At 38.5% G+C, this 17,006-nt stretch overlaps 1 protein-coding gene and 1 long non-coding RNA gene across 9 annotated transcripts in view; one reads left to right on the top strand and one right to left on the bottom strand.

Moving 5' to 3' along the window:
• The window catches only part of LOC105286972 (inositol 1,4,5-trisphosphate receptor), a 41,415-nt gene that overhangs the window by 20,368 nt on the left and 4,041 nt on the right, over nucleotides 1-17,006 (bottom strand). For all 8 annotated transcript variants that reach the window (XM_026969190.1, XM_026969195.1, XM_026969193.1 and 5 more), the window contains exons 2-5: nucleotides 11,847-12,039; nucleotides 1,584-1,654; nucleotides 1,277-1,392; nucleotides 201-287 (exon numbers count right to left, since the gene is read on the bottom strand). In XM_026969190.1, coding sequence (XP_026824991.1) covers nucleotides 201-287; nucleotides 1,277-1,392; nucleotides 1,584-1,654; nucleotides 11,847-11,944 — 372 coding nt within the window. In that variant the 5' untranslated portion in view covers nucleotides 11,945-12,039. The remainder of the gene's footprint in view (nucleotides 1-200; nucleotides 288-1,276; nucleotides 1,393-1,583; nucleotides 1,655-11,846; nucleotides 12,040-17,006) is intronic.
• Nucleotides 12,046-14,117, top strand: LOC105287221. Its single transcript, XR_895421.2, has 2 exons — nucleotides 12,046-12,336; nucleotides 12,430-14,117. It is a non-coding gene; the product is annotated as an uncharacterized LOC105287221 (long non-coding RNA).

Raw genomic sequence — 17,006 nt, 5'->3', positions numbered from 1 at the left:
TGTGCGAAAAAAAAAAGAAAGCGCGTATTAAGGGAGGAAAACCGTTCCCCTATGGCGATATTGATAGTCTATTATTATTTATATGCTCGCCCCTTTATGTTATAAGAATATGCGGTCGAGCATAAAGCGCTCAAGATATACGTTAATAGATAATGTCACTTGGATGAGATTCTTTTAAAGGAAAAAAAGTATTTTTTTACCTGTACAACATTACCATACGAAACCACGCTGCCCAATAGCTTCTTGTTTTCAGTCTCGTTTTGTTTCTTCTCGATTTCGGCTGCATGCTAAGATCAAAACCAACAATCTGATTAAATAACGATAGCATGCGACATGATTGTATACCTATTAAAAGCCTGACATCAGCATTACGTATTCTAAAATAACATCGTTCTCAACAATCTAAGTTAACAATCTAGCATGGATAAATAGTAACATTTTAATTTACACGGCACGTCGGAGTTTATAAAAATAGTTTAACCCTTAGAGGGCCGGGGTGGCCCCTATATGGGCCACTATAGTGGCTACAAGATAAATAACTGTTTAATGTGCATATATAGGTATATTATATGTACGCGCGTGCGTGCACGTATTCACTAATAAAGTGAAACAGATAACAGAGAATTTGAAAATTAGCAATTAGCTTTGGATAACGCCAAAGAAAGTTTTATACATGCATGTAACTGTTATTATTTATTTAGGCTTATTTAAGTTGGCAACACTGTTCCTATGTAAAATTTCGATAATCTGATCTTAAAATCGTGATTAGCGATATCAAAAACCCTTAGAAACACTAAGATTTAAAATTTGAAAATTTTGAATATTTGCCAAACCGTTCGAGGCCGGACTGACCCATGTATGGGCCAGGTACGAACTTGGGAACTTTACGGAACCTATAAGTTGCATATATGCATAAATTTTACGTTAAAAAATTTCAAATTTCAATGAACAAATCCCAGCCCTCTGAGGGTTAAGCGTTTTTTAATCCCGAGATTGGTCGCAGAGCAACTTAAGCTCTTCGTGCATAATAAAAAATTTCATTAAATAATCAGTAAACCGCTCACAGTAAGAACCGGTTTGATATCCTCTATGTAAACACCTAAGATACGAGAACACCTCGTCTGTGCATTATTATCACACATATGTGAGCTTTAATTGTATCGTAAATTGACTAAATACGGTCATTTTCAATTTTGATTTGAATACAAAATTACTTGTTTTTCTGTAAACTGTAGGATGGAGCAAACAACATATACATAGTAATTTTGCGACTCACGTGAAGCCTCTTGAGTAGTACAGCGTCTGTACCCGAATTAGCGCTCTGTTTCGCTGCTTTCCAGAATTGCTTTTGTGCGGAATACCGGTTCATAGGACATATTTTGAAGAGGCAATCTGTAAAAATCACCGATTATTGCTCAAGACTTTTATCATGCTTTAACTTAATCAGTTCAATCCTTATATATTTAAATATTGAGAAGATAATCCAAGTAAATTAAAAGTAAATTAAATTTGTAATATATTTTTACAAAAAGAACTTCATTTTCGTATGAAAAAGTAAGAGTAACTTCAGAAATATAAATCACCTCTGAACTTCTTCGGTGGATTGGACAAATCTCCAGCCTCCGGGCATACTACACACCTGTCGTCGACCAATCTGGAAACAATATACATTGTCGAAGTGACAAATATGCGAAAATGATTCGATTTAACGTAACAAATTCAAAATGTTACGTAACTTTTATAACGTCTCTTATCTATTAGGAATATTTATATGTTTAATACAGAAGCAAATTGATAATTGTCATAATTACAATGCATAGTACAGAAAAAATTTGTGAATTATTTCTTAACACATTATCTTTACTTCTTTTATGTTTTTTTTTTCCAATGACTAGCCAAATCATGTCAGTAGCATATTACACGCATATACGTAATGTTAATAACACACAATGCTTCAGTATGATACAGACACAATGACTACACCTCCGGTTTCGCAACTATGCAATACCGATATTGCGGGCAAACCATCGTTAAATAAGTGTGGTCCACGCGGAGTGAAACGGCGGTATGGGTCGATATTCAGGCAGGTCCTATCTTGCCTGGCAGCTTTAAAGTATCACATGAAAGGAAAAAGCTTTCGTTTCACAAATAATCACAAGCGAGGGATTGTTTCCGAAGAAGCGTCTCCACTGCAAAATGTTTTTGTAACATGAAGTAAGATTGATCCATGCTAAAGTTCTTATATTATTTTATTACATATCGCAATTATAATTTTATTACGACTTTATTAATATTGTTTTACGTATTAATGCCACATTTTACATCACAGATGTCACATTTTTATGTCATATATTAAATATCACAATTTTACATCTTACAAGAAAGAAAAATAGTTAATGCCATGGAAATGTAAAATGCAATGCAGCTTTATTACGCGACGACAAAGTAATCACAACTCTGTAGATGCCAAGCAAAGTATTGTCCAGCACATTTCACATTAATGAAGGCATGCAGAGATAATCCCACGTCCCATGTAATATAATTAAATCTCACGTAAATACCTGTAGTAAGATAATTAGAAATCTTATCGGATAGAGACATGCCTGAAATTTTGTATATTATATTATAATATATGGAACAGTTACAGAATATTATAATCGTTAAAAAATTACAGCAATAGAAGACATATCTTATAAGCTATCACGCATTCGGATTGTGGTTCAATCTCGAGTGTAAATCGAGATATCATCGCTCTCTTATCTCAGCTTATACGTGAACCAATAATTAAGATAACGAAGATGCGGATTGAATATCACACAATCATTAACATTTTGTTAATTAAATACGTATTGTAGGTCGCATCAAAATGTATTTCCAGAATACGAATCGCGAGCTGTATCATGCGGTTTAAATTAGCGTTAGATCGATCATCTATCACGTTTATATATACATTAATTTCGCAAATTATTGTTTAATTGCGTTTCTCATCTCGGTTACCCGACTCAAAATGAATTTTCAAATTTATTGTGTTTCCTGATAACTGCCACCAGTCACACTGTTTGTTAACCAGCACTATGCACACACGAATATAAGCTCTTCTGACTTGCTAACAAGATTGCGATTAGGCTTCTCTCCGCAAAGGTAAGCTCTTTGAGACAATTCGAAGGCAGTGAGATTCACAACTCACACGTCGTAAAATCTATAACAACGACTGTTAATACATATTAATAAGAAAATTGTAGTAAATTACAATTTATATATTAGAATTTTCTTGACAGATAACATAGATTTACATAAAATTTATAAAAATTATTTCTATAAATTTATTATGTAAAAAGAACGAAAAATAATTTCATATTTCAGCATCAATTTCATTTTTGTGAAAAAAACCATCAACGTTGTACAGGCGCTACGCATGCTTTTATCTGCCTTTTTAATATAACAATATTAATAATGTACGTGCGCGCGCACAAGGGCTTCAAGAACAAAATTTACTTGCGGCGAGATTTCAAAAAGTATCCACAACGTTTTTCGATTTGTTCATTGTGACAGTGTTCGCAGATAGGTGTTCAAATGAATTGTGACCGATTTCTTTGTTTGCGACACGTAGGATCCGGCGTTCTATCGATCCTTTTGTATTGAACGCGAACGCAAATTCGACGTCGCGGTTATACAACACCATGCGCAACTTCTCGTTTTGGCATAGCTGCCGAAACAATAAATCATTGTACGATAAACCGGGCTACTGAACAAAGAATTTCGACCCAATGGGCAAACGCGGTCATGAGAGAGTCGCGTACATATCTCGAATATGCGTGTAATTGACGTGATTAACGGCGGCCCTTTACAGCCGCGTTGCACTCGCTGGAGCCTCCACATAGGAAGAAAGCACGAATTCAGTCTGCCTTGCGTAATGTCATAGGTCATATCATGTCATAGGTAAGTTCATCAGGGATGTCTTTCTTTCAGTCCTTTACCGGCAAACTTATTCCCTTTGTGTGATGAAATGCAGCAACTGAATTACGATAGCGAGAGATTAATGATGCGATTTTTATTCAATTTCCTTCTGATAAATCTGCATCTCAATGAAGCTCTCGAGACGGATTTGAAATACAGATCGAAATATCTATTTACATGGCAGTACATGCATAAGTATGTCGCAAACATGTATCGCAATACGGTACAAAAGTAAGAAACATGATGTAATATATCTTTTCTCATTCTCCGAGAAATCCATTTTTGTGCTACTTCTTGAAAAAATTCCTTTTCCAAAAAAATCTTCAAGAAATCTAAACTTTCTCGCCGCAATACCGCGAATATTAATATGGAAGACACTCGTCGGCCTTGAAATACTGCATGATTAAAATAGCCATTTACGCCAGCATAGTATTAAAATTGCAGGAGATATCGTAATTGGTTCAGGCGGATGAATATTTAACGTACTTATGATTAGACGGAAATCCTGCGAAAATAGCCGTTTCAGCAAATGAAAGATCTCCAAAGCGCACGAGGTAATTCAGAATATTATTTAGATCGGAAGACGCAATGACGGCTATAGGACGGCAAAATCCGATATTGTTATTTCTAGCAACGCCATATCACCGTTGCTGTTCTGCATCGAGCGCAGCTGGGATTACAAGAGGATCACCGTTGTCGTATAGTTGTTGCTGTGTTTGTTGCCCGAGTATCAGAAATGAAGCGGAAGGCGAACAACTCGAGCGTGCGAGAAATTGCAAATATAAATTCTTTAAACGGTCGATCTACATTTTACCTCCAACAATGCCACTTTTTTTAGAATCGAATAATAAATACAAAATAAATACAAAACACCTCCATGTAACTATTTTTCATAGCAATGTAATAAGAATTGGAATGCTTTATCATCGACCTTGGGAATATTCAGAATACTGATGATCATGAAATATTCATGATCAAATATTCGTAGCTTGTTATTAATAATAATTTCAATATGCAAATGCACTTTCGTTACGGATATAATTCAAGTTTCTACCGCAATAAACATGTGTACATAACACATATTTCTGCCCAGATAACACGTAAGGACAATTCTAGAATACATTAAGCTACAATAATCCACGAATTAACAAAAATTTACAAATTTACTTGAATCGACCGTGAATGTCGTTTCGTTCAACAACAAGAATCCCGTTGATAATGTATACCACATTTTTCGCGTAAGATCATTTCCGTACTTACGTCATTGCAACGCGCGCGATAACGCATGGTAGCGTGAGCTCCCCTTTTTATCAATATCCGATATACATCAACGTTACAAGATAGATAAAGGATCGAGGCGAGGAAGAGACTGCAAGACGGCCCGAAATACACCATCAGGCGATCGATGAAGACGATTAAAATCTCGAGAATTACGCGATTTAGTTTACAATAGGCAGACAAGTTTGCTTAACGCATAATGCGTAATTATTTTCGTCCCTGGGCTCCGCTGGACCAAGTTTCTCGTGACCGACGCCGTTGTACACGGCGCGGACATTAATTACGGCTCTTTCATCCGCAGCGACAAGTTACCGCCTCGGTTGTTCCCCGATGACAATGACAAGTGCGCGCGGAATTGGGAGATGCTGCGAGATGGGAGGGAACGGAATTAGGCTCCATCAACAACGCGACACACGCTGAAATCGACCGTGACAAGGATGCCAACGGATGCACAAACCACGTATCGCGTTATCTGCGTTCACGCGTATCAATCTCGCGACGCGATTACGCGAACTCGCGAGCGTCTGCAAATTGATCCCGCATGATCGACGTTACTCTCTCGCGTCGATGATGACGAGTCGCGAAATGGTTATATTACATTGGCGCGGTGTCGATGACTTTGTAATAATATCTCAAACACGGTGCCTGTGATCCTAAATAATATCACTGTTGCGTTCCGCGAATTTCGTAAATTTATTACGCATCGCGAGCCTCTTATATAAACAAGCGCGAGCAATTATCATTATGACAAAATTAAACTTGTAACACACAAAACGGCGCGATTTCGGATATTACTGTGAATTTATTGTGAATAACAGCGTGCGAAATTCGTGTCACAGTCGTGTTCCAGTCTCAAACAATGCCTCGTAGAATGATCATACCGACGGTATGATAGTGATTTATAGTGCTCGCACATTAGGAGACGCACAATCGTAGTAACGAGTTCTGGAGCGAACCGGTTTAAGCGTCGAAGTGACAATACGAATTAACGACCGTCACAAATTCATCTATGGCATGACAGACACGCCGCGCGGCTAAATACCTCGGAATTAAGGCCTCTTCACACATATCCGTGACGTGTCAGTGCCGTATTCGCTCAGTTTTATACATACATGTTTTTATACTAGTTTTATACATGTCCGGCGTAGTAACATATGCGAATCGACACGGCACTGATACGGTACTGACACGTCACGGATATGTGTGAAGAGACCTTTACCGTACTGTCGATCCTGACGATTTAGAGTACATGGAAAAGAGTGATTCCAACGAAGTGATTTAGACGCGTCGAAGCGACGATGCAAACGCGCGCGAGGAATCTACAAATTGATCTTACATAACACGCGCCTTGCGCGGACTATACATGGCAATTATTGCAGCTGCGGCAAGGCGACAGTTTGCAAAAATCCATGTGTTCACGTTGCTCATTCTAAACATGTATCGGTCGAATTTGTCACGCGATCGAGGCGATCGCGTGTGACACATGTGCACGCGATGCAAACTGTACATCTAAATTCTAAATCATTACACAGGACGGCCAAGCGTTAATTAATTCTGATTTGCAGAAATAAAATCTATCAAATCCGATTCACGTACGCGTGAGATTAGATCGCCGCGCTAGGGAGGCTGTGGCTTGGATGCGGGACCGAAAGAGATTCCGACATGCTTTGTGGCCGGAAAATAAGGGTAGGTAATCTCGTCGCGGCTGTAATTGCGTCTCGGGAAATATCCCCGTCGTCGACGTCGTTATTAAGCTGCGAATGACGGAATATATATGATGTAATATATAACGCGAATAGCATCATGAATGCGATCGTTACGACCAATTATCTCGTATGCTGACGCATTTATTGAGAGCACAGAGTAGAGCTCCTTTCTTTAGTGTGCACCAAATCTCGGCGGGCCTCAAACTTCACGCTCCCTCTGATCTGATCGATTCTTTTGTTACTATACAAGTCATAACAGGAAGCGGTAATTAGGAAAGTGAAAGGCGGCACGCAATGCACGTTTGCATATGCCACGCAATCTTGATAGCGATAAATCTAAGCGTTTAAAAGAACTCTGATGTCGCAATCAATGAGAAAGTACCCTCATAAAACATTAAGCGTGTAAACGATGCGTGGGTATTATCGATGAAGAACGAAGGAGAAAGTGCAAGTCTAAAGTTATTCCCTTCGGAAAATCTGAAGTGTCGATCCGAGAATACACACCTTCGGGCTATAAATGCAAATTTATCTGCCAAATTGTGCGTGCTAAAAATAATATAAATTTTGTATTTTCTGTTTACTCAAACTTTTGCTTCTTTTTACTACAATTTTTACTTAATTTCTACTTTTCAAGATCAAAATTATTTCGCCCAAAGAGTGGACGTTTTCGACTTTACCAGTGAGACGCTGGCCGAAATGTTGGAGTTCTGGCTTTCCTAAAATACTTTTCGTATAGTTCCACACGTAATTATGAATTTCCTAAAGAGTGCTATGCACCAGCGACATTGCACAATTTTAAAAAAAATTAAAACTGCTCGAAAAGTGAACTTTCAGACAGAAAAGGTGAGACGCTGGTCGAAATGTCAGAGTTCTGGCTTTCCTAAAATACTTTTCGTATAGTTCCGCACGTACTTATGATTTTCCTACAGAGTGCTATGCGCCAGCGACATTGCACAAGCCAGAACTCCGACATTTCGGCCAGCGTCTCACTGGTAAAGTCGAAAACGTCCACTCTTTGGGCGAAATAATTTTGTCAAAAATTTTCTAATCGTTGTTTCTGTCAGAACTCTTTGGAAAGGCGTTGTACATGTCCGGAACTATACGAGAACTGTTTTAGAATAAGCAGAACTCTCGAAAATTAACCAGCGTCTCACTGGTAAAGTTGAAAACGTCCACTCTTTGGGCGAAATAATTTTTTAAAAAATTTTCTACTCGTTGTTCCTATCAGAACTCTTTGGAAAGGCATTGTACATGTCCGGAACTATACGAGAACTGTTTTAGAATAAGCAGAACTCTCGAAAATCGACCAGCGTCTCACATATATCTCCGTAGATACGTCTTTCTCGGACGATTACAATTTTTTATTAAATAATTGTTAATGTTTGCGGTCGGAACTATTTGGAATACGCTTAAATACGTTCAGAACTACACGAGAAATATTTTAATCTTCACAGAACTCTCGAAAATCGACCAGCGTCTCACATATATCTCCGTAGATACGTCTTTCTCGGACGATAAAAATTTTTTATTAAATAATTGTTAATGTTTGCATTCAGAGCTCTTTGGAAAATGGTTAAATATGTTCAGAACTACACGAGAAATATTTCATAAAGCACAGAACTCTCTGAAATTAACCAGTCGCCATTCCCTTAAACATTTTTTAGCTTTAATAATTATAAAAAGATGAAAAAACATTTGTTTCGCTAGAACTCTTTCTAGAACTCATGTAGAACTGTAGATCTTTTAAAATCTAGCCGGAATTATGGCGGAAACTGTCGCAGGACAAAGTGAGACGCTGCATGAAGTTGGCGTCTCACTTTGCACTATGCGATTTGTTCGCTTTAATGGCCAGAACTATGTGTTTAACCTATCAGGAACTCTAGAACTATTAAAAAGGGAGCCAGAACTCTCAATAATTAATGATTCTCCGCGAAATGATACACCAGCTTCACACACACAACGGGGACGAGTCCCTGCCCCTTATGCGATCGTCGAGAGAACATCTACCCAAGCATCCCGCAGCATCAAACGACCGCGAAGCAATTAAAGTATGAGCGAGACTTCAGCGCGCGCTCGTGTACGACAAGTTACGAGGCTCAAAAGGCGCATCCACGAGCGCGATGGACCGCTGCGCTGCATCACGCATCACGGCATCCGAAAATACATCCTGGTTTCGAAAACGCGCGCGAGACACTCTGCAGCAATTGCACAAAAGGCTCGTCTCTTTTTGATCACTCTCATGTTTCCAACGCGAATTTTTATTCACGCCTGTATTTTCATCTTTACGCGCGCGGCATATTGTACTACAGCTGGCTTAGATAACCCACAGCTGACACAAGTAAATTCAAATATCAGCTTCATCGAAAAGTACAATGCGTGTTTATTAATGGCCTCACAAGCCAGGATGTTATTTATCATCATCTCTCTTGTTGATCTGCTTTTTTCGTAGTACGGAGACAACAACAACGACCGCGGAGACCTTATCAATCAAGAAAGACGATATCTTGGAAGTATTATAGAAAAATGCTCATAAATAACATTCGACAATGATAGAGAGAAAAGAAAGACACAAGTGGCGCCGTTGTAGATTTGTCAGTCGACTCCGGGTTAAAGATCTATGCAGATGGATTTATAGAATCGCGTAAACATCAAGAGAAAATCGGCCGATCACGTGTTTAATCTGAAGAATGTCTCATCCTGCGTATTAAAGCACGTGGATAGTTTCCGTTTTGCTGTGCATATGCTTAAGCATTATTATGCAAAAACGTTCAGATGAGTCTTTGACAGTCGCAAGAAAATTGTTAACATTACGTGCTTCAAGATACAAAGCAAAAGAAATGTCAAATGTCAAATTGCGATGTATATCCGCAATCATGCGTTTACGAGAACAAAAGAACGAAAGCAAATCTTGTGAAAATAATATCGAATGTACATAAATAACTAGAAGTACGAATTTTTCTGATGAATGATGATTTACGCGGAGCTCTTTTTTGGCCAGGTTAGGCACGGTTCACGCGCCAGTTTAGTAACTAACTAAAAAGCGATCGCACGTTTTAAAAATATCGATAAATAGCGTGCTAGCAGGCTGATCCGAGCTGAAATTTCGATTTTGCCAATTTCTGCTAACGCCACCGCGCATGCGGAATTGTTTTTCCTGCAGGCACTAAAAACATGCTTTCAAACGAACACAACGAGCTGCCGACAAAAAACCACCGTGCAAACCACGCGCTAAACGACGTTGCCGCAGGAAGTGGTCATTATAAACGTATTACTTAGAAATCAATGCAAAAATCAGCGTTTGTCACGGCTGGTATGTCGCGCGGCGTTGATTTTTTAATGTTCTCGTCAATCGAGGCAAGATCGAGGCTACCGGCTTCAAGGTATTATTTTCAGACTTGCCGTTACACCCTTTTGAGAAAATCTGCGCAGTTGAGTACGCGATCGGCGGCGAGTGCAACAGCGGCGACATCGGATTACAAAGAGAGATCCTCGCCTTATTAAACGGCGGCCGTGTGACGTCGGCTCGCCGGGTTCATCAGTGCGCGGGTAATACACATCCACACGTGCAGCCACACAACGACGACACGTCGCTAAAGTCGGGCGAAATAATTGCTCATCGATCGCGAGCCTTATACGCAGGTGCGAATTTAATAATACGCGCCGCCTGCGAAACCCATATTGACGTAGGACCTTCGCGCGCGCGGCTCACTCCAAACGGGCCGGAGCTGCAAGACGGAAGAAACTTAATAGCCAGACACGATCTCTCAGAGATGACGAAGACGAAATTTCGAGGTGCGATGTGCTTAAAACGCGACAAATTTCTGTCGAGTCAGTCGCCCGGAGTGCCCGTCAGAAATGTCAAATCGTAATTAAAGATTCCGCGCGTCACGCTCCGGCGTGACTTCTTCTCCTGGCGCGACGCGGAAAGTACGTGGAAAAAAACCAAGATGCGGTTTAACGGAGAAGCTAAATTTCCAAACGCTACGCTTTACATCTGCACATTTACATGAGCGATACGAAGCGCCGTTTCACTTTTTCGTGAATTTTCGTGGCGCAAAACGGTGACATGTAAATGTACGACAAAAATGTAAAACGGCAATCAAATATCGATAGAATTTAAAAACTTGCTTGTAGATGAAATGTGAGTTTAAATTGTATGCTGAAATATGCATAAGCGTAAAACACGTGAAAAAGCTTCACAAGCGTTTTTATCCCGCAAAGCAATTATAACCATTGAAATCCGCATGATCTAAACATGATCTAAACGCAAAGCTCGACACACGTAATGAATAAGCGCGTAACTATTGTTATTCTCGGAGCGATAATATAATCAAATGTTTATAGCATGAAATCCACAATACTGTTTCCGGCGAAAACCAATAATAAACTTCGAAGATAACAGCGTGCGTTACGTCATGCGGTCAACTCGATTATAACAATTTCAGAAAGACGCAAACCCATTTCTACTTTTCTTCGTCTTCTGTTTCATCATCTAGTCTATATCCATTCAGTTTTACAAAAGTTTGTACGCTACTTTCCGTCCGCGCGCGAGAGAAAGAATATATATTTTTAGTAAAAAATTTCCAGCGGCAGAAAGAGATTTACCGATATGTTACTATTGCCTCATAAAGTCCGCTAGTCGGACGGGTCTAAAATTTCTTTGATGTTTCTCTCCGCGACCGTAAACGTATGTCTGGGGGCCCTCTTCGAAAGAGTAAACACCAAAGCTCCCGCCACCGTCGCTTTCTCGCAAGAAAGAGAAGCCGAAGCTATGAAAATATACCTTGCGCGCAGTGCAGCTGCTTAAAAGAGCCACCACGTCGTGACGCGATTAAATGATAGCTGCATCGGCGAAGGGGGATCGACCGAAGGAAAAATTCTATTTTTCGCGCGTTATTCACTTACCCCAACGTGGAAAGAAACCCGGACACGTTTCCCTCGGCGTAGAGGCTGACAATGTCGCCGAGGTGAAGGAAGCTCGCGGATCCTAGGAGCTCGCTCATTTTGCCGTCGTCCTAGAGCCTCTCTCTCGGTGCCTCCAAGTCGGAGAAATTTCCGCGTTGGCCGCTTTAGCCGAGTGAATTATTCATGGCTACACCTGGGACAGGAAATAAACAACGATTATTAGGGAAAACCGAAGGGAATACGGACGCAGTTGTGTAACAAAATCATCTCCAACCTGGTTACGCAACAAGGGAGGAACGCGGTTATGTGGAAATATTTTCTTCTCCTTTTCATTTCGCAATAGTGACGGTACTATTTGTATAGTGAAGTAACAGAATTCTGAGAGTGGCTTTTATCAATCGACGATACGTCATTTGATCGAGTGTACTCGGAATCCTGAAGAATTGTTTATGAATTGCGCATACAAGTTGAACATTCGAATGTGACAAATGTAAGACAATAAAATATATATTAAAGCTGAATGAATTTATCTAAATTTTAATATTTGTTCCTATCAAAAATTCATATTTTTGTTTCATTGCAGCCAAGAGGAAAGACAAGCTCTCCAGGTGCAATCGCTCGGAGGATATTTTCGCATGGACGTGCGTTCCCACTACTGTTTGCTGAATAAACGCGCACGTACTGGTTCAAAGAATAAGAACGTATTGGAATACGGCTACTCATAATGTGATCCAAAAATGCAATAACAAAAGCACCGGGCACAGTTTTCTACACAAACAGAACACCCGATCATCCGATAATCATCCGATCTTGCACCTCGCAAGATATACTCGCGCATCTACACGTTAAAAGATAAATATAAAACCTGAAGAGAAAATATCACGTATAAACTTGGCTAGGAATTAAAATTCATCTTGGATATAGTGATTAAAACATGGTTTGCACGATGCGTCCTACAAACGCAACGGGCGAGCGAGACTTAATTGCTCAATAATGCAATCCAAATTATCGCAATTTGCTGATGAAGTTATCTGTCTGGTAGATCTTTCCGAGATGCGAGACGCGGTAAACCAAGTCGTGCTTTTCTTTTTTTTCTTTCCTCTTTCCGTAAGCTCGTAACAGACGTATTTTCCGCGCGACAATCCCAATCGCGCGAGGCGTATTCGGAGTTCGCCGTGTGTGGCAATTGGAAGCTATTCATTTCCCGCAATAGATACTCCCCGCAATCGTGCTAATTTCCTCCGTTCGCTTAAAGCTACGCTCACGGCGAATGTTTAACGTCGAACGTGTACCGGTGAACTCGATTCTCATCCCGCGTTTCTATAGAGGGAGAACGAACGCGCGCTTTAAAATCAGATGAACAATACTCATGACACGGTCGCTCGCTCGCCGGCAAGTAAATCGATCTCAATCGCAATTTTTATTACGATATATTATACTTTTGGGTACAACAATATTTTGATTGTCATCGTAACAACTGCACGATTAAATTCCCTTGATATTCGTCGGCTGAAAAATAAGATATCATCTCGATGTGCAACATCGCGAAAGGATATGAAATCCAATCGGCCGCGATCGCCTGGAAATAATCTACCGGCAAATTGCGATGCGCTTCTCGATAAATTCATTTACTTTATTTCTGTTCGAGTGTTCGCGAACAGAGGGAGACTTTGTACAAGCTGCACCCCTTAAATTAAATTGACCCCTAACCTTAGCGTCCACGTAAACAACCATAATCGGAGGCGCAGTTGCTCCGATCTCGGATACTCTTTTACAGAAGAAATCGATGAAGGGAATCTTGATGCCGACAACCATTCGATATGGCAAAAATCCAATTCAGATTTCTTCGTAAAAGAAAAAAGAAGAAAATAAGAAAAAGAGGCCAGATTAACTTTAATTAAATTCCGATATTCGGGAGAAGTAGTACGCGGTCCTTATTTTTATGTTGACTGCATAAAGTAATTTCGCTACAAGGTAAAGAATTAAAGAAATAAAAAAAGAAAAGGAAATTAAAAATATATTCTTATACTGGGCGCGTTTTCTAGCGTTTCGGGACAGAGATCTGAAATATTAGTAGGAAGCCACCGTATATTTAGATACACGAGACAATTTTTTCTTCTCACAAAATAACTACCAGTTGCTTTTATGTAGCTATACGCGTTACCTCATTCACGCAAATGTACGATGTGCTACTTTTGGATCTCATTCATAGAAAAGCTACGAGGAAGAACCACGCGTATCTCTGCTCAGCTCTCTGTTTCAGCTATAAAATAAATAAATCCGACCATGAAGAAAAGAGCATTGGTGATGTATACCAAGAAAATTAGAGAAACATATCGTTATTTGCAAAATTCTCAAATCTAATAACAAATTATAAAATTTTGTCATTTCTTTTGTTGTTAGTCTAAATTAATTATTGCTAAATCTTGAGCGGACGATGTTTAAATATATTTTAAAAATTTTATTTCTGAAAAGAAAGGTACTCTAATTGTAAGATGAAACAAAATAAACTTTACGCAAAACTACAGAATCTTGAGAACTTGTCTTCATAAATTAATAAAATTTTTAAGTATATTTTCCGCGCATCAATAATTAACGCTTATTCAGAATATTTATTTTATACTATAATTATAAAAGTATAAATATTTTAAATCAGATATAATGATCAGATATGATCATGGAAAATAAATAATATGAATGATAATAGATAATCTCGTGTGTGTGAAGCTGGCGTATCATTTCGCCAGCTTTTTAATAGTTCTAGAGTTCCTGATAGGTTAAACACATAGTTCTGGCCATTAAAGCGAAAAAATCGCATAGTGCAAAGTGAGACGCCAACTTCACGCAGCGTCTCACTTTGTCCTGCGACAGTTTCCGCCATAATTCCGGCTAGATTTTAAAAGATCTACAGTTCTACATGAGTTCTAGAAAGAGTTCTAGCGAAACAAATGTTTTTTCATCTTTTTATAATTATTAAAGCTAAAAAATGTTTAAGGGAATGACGACTGGTTAATTTCAGAGAGTTCTGTGCTTTATGAAATATTTCTCGTGTAGTTCTGAACATATTTAACCATTTTCCAAAGAGTTCTGAATGCAAACATTAACAATTATTTAATAAAAAATTTTTATCGTCCGAGAAAGACGTATCTACGGAGATATATGTGAGACGCTGGTCGATTTTCGAGAGTTCTGTGAATATTAAAATATTTCTCGTGTAGTTCTGAACGTATTTAAGCGTATTCCAAATAGTTCCGACCGCAAACATTAACAATTATTTAATAAAAAATTGTAATCGTCCGAGAAAGACGTATCTACGGAGATATATGTGAGACGCTGGTCGACTTGCGAGAGTTCTGCTTATTCTAAAACAGTTCTCGTATAGTTCCGGACATGTACAATGCCTTTCCAAAGAGTTCTGATAGGAACAACGAGTAGAAAATTTTTTAAAAAATTATTTCGCCCAAAGAGTGGACGTTTTCAACTTTACCAGTGAGACGCTGGTTAATTTTCGAGAGTTCTGCTTATTCTAAAACAGTTCTCGTATGGTTCGGGACATGTACAACGCCTTTCCAAAGAGTTCTGACAGGAACAACGATTAGAAAATTTTTTTAAAAATTATTTCACCCGAAGAGTGGACGTTTTCGACTTTACCAGTGAGACACTGGCCGAAATGTCGGAAATGTAGGGAATAATAGAATAATATTTCATTCGAATAATACTTCATTCGAATAGTATGGAGAACGATATATTCGGATGACGAATAAGGAAAATCGACGAATATCACGAATAACAAATAAACAAATGCGAGTAAAATTGTATTCATTATCCGTTATTCGAATAAAAATTGCTCAACTCTGCGCAGGACAAAGTGAGACGCTGCGTGAAATTGGCGTCTCACTTTGCACTATGCGATTTTTTCGCTTTAATGGCCAGAACTATGTGTTTAACCTATCAGGAACTCTAGAACTATTAAAAAGGGAGCCAGAACTCTCAATAATTAATGATTTTCCGCGAAATGATACGCCAGCTTCACACACACGATAATCTCATTAAAAGAAGTAAAATATATCAAGAAATTGCGCACAAATTATCTCACGCGACGCTGTTTCTTTTAAGTATTTCTACGTTCATTAGCATAATTATGCAATAATCTTTGTTAAACATCATGTCGTTAACAATTGCAGCACACGTAATTTTTACAAAGCAAAACAACCAGTTATCGTTAAAGATTCTTCACTAAAGAGACTGGAAATATTGTTTAAATAATATTATACCTGCCATGTACAGATGATACTACACGTATCACGTAGTGTAATATACACGCAAAGTCTTTCAACTACAGTGATACTGCGTGCTGTGACTTGTTTTAACAGAAATTTTAACAAAATGGATAAAAAATAGTATATTCTCTCTTTTATTTATCTGTCATACAAACAAAATTGGTTATTACCAATAGTTTATCATTTCGTATTGCAATAAAAAAATAGAGAGATGCTCGCGTCTCCGTCTTCGCGCCGGACGATGCAGTCGTCGGACAATAAACCGCCAATTGCCTATCAATATCATCTAATGAAACCGTATCGATACATCGATATGAGGAGACATACAATTCGATCCACTCTATGTTATTCACCAGAATAAAACGCTGTTATTAAACGGCGACATCTAATACGATTCCAAATATATTCTACGAATATTCTAGCAAAAGATAACTAAAAGATAACTAAAAGCAAAAATTAAATTCGATTGTTTAATTTACTTGAAATATATATCTTTCTCTCTTTCAATCAAGATTTATTATATTAATAATTAATATGATATTATTAAATAATGTATTTGTATAAACCAATGACATTAAATTCATAAATTTTATTATTCCTAGTTAGAGCGTGAGAAAGGAATTATAAATGAGAATTAAACAGCTGCCGAATATTTCAACGAGCTGTCAATAAAATTAATCAAACATTGCCGTGGCGTTTCAAAAATTCACAAAATAATCGAAACATCGAAATAATGGATCAATACATAAATAGCATGCAAATAGCGGATATATTTTACACTGATAAATCTTGTAATACATTTCATGTGAATTTGCTTTGTATTTTCGAGAGGAATACCTCTCCGACGCATTCGTCATCAAGACGAGTGCAACGAGTTTGT

Source organism: Ooceraea biroi, chromosome 4, assembly GCF_003672135.1.
Source record: "Ooceraea biroi isolate clonal line C1 chromosome 4, Obir_v5.4, whole genome shotgun sequence".
NCBI classification, from domain to species: Eukaryota; Metazoa; Arthropoda; class Insecta; order Hymenoptera; family Formicidae; genus Ooceraea; species Ooceraea biroi.
This window is presented reverse-complemented; position numbering and strand designations above follow the sequence as displayed.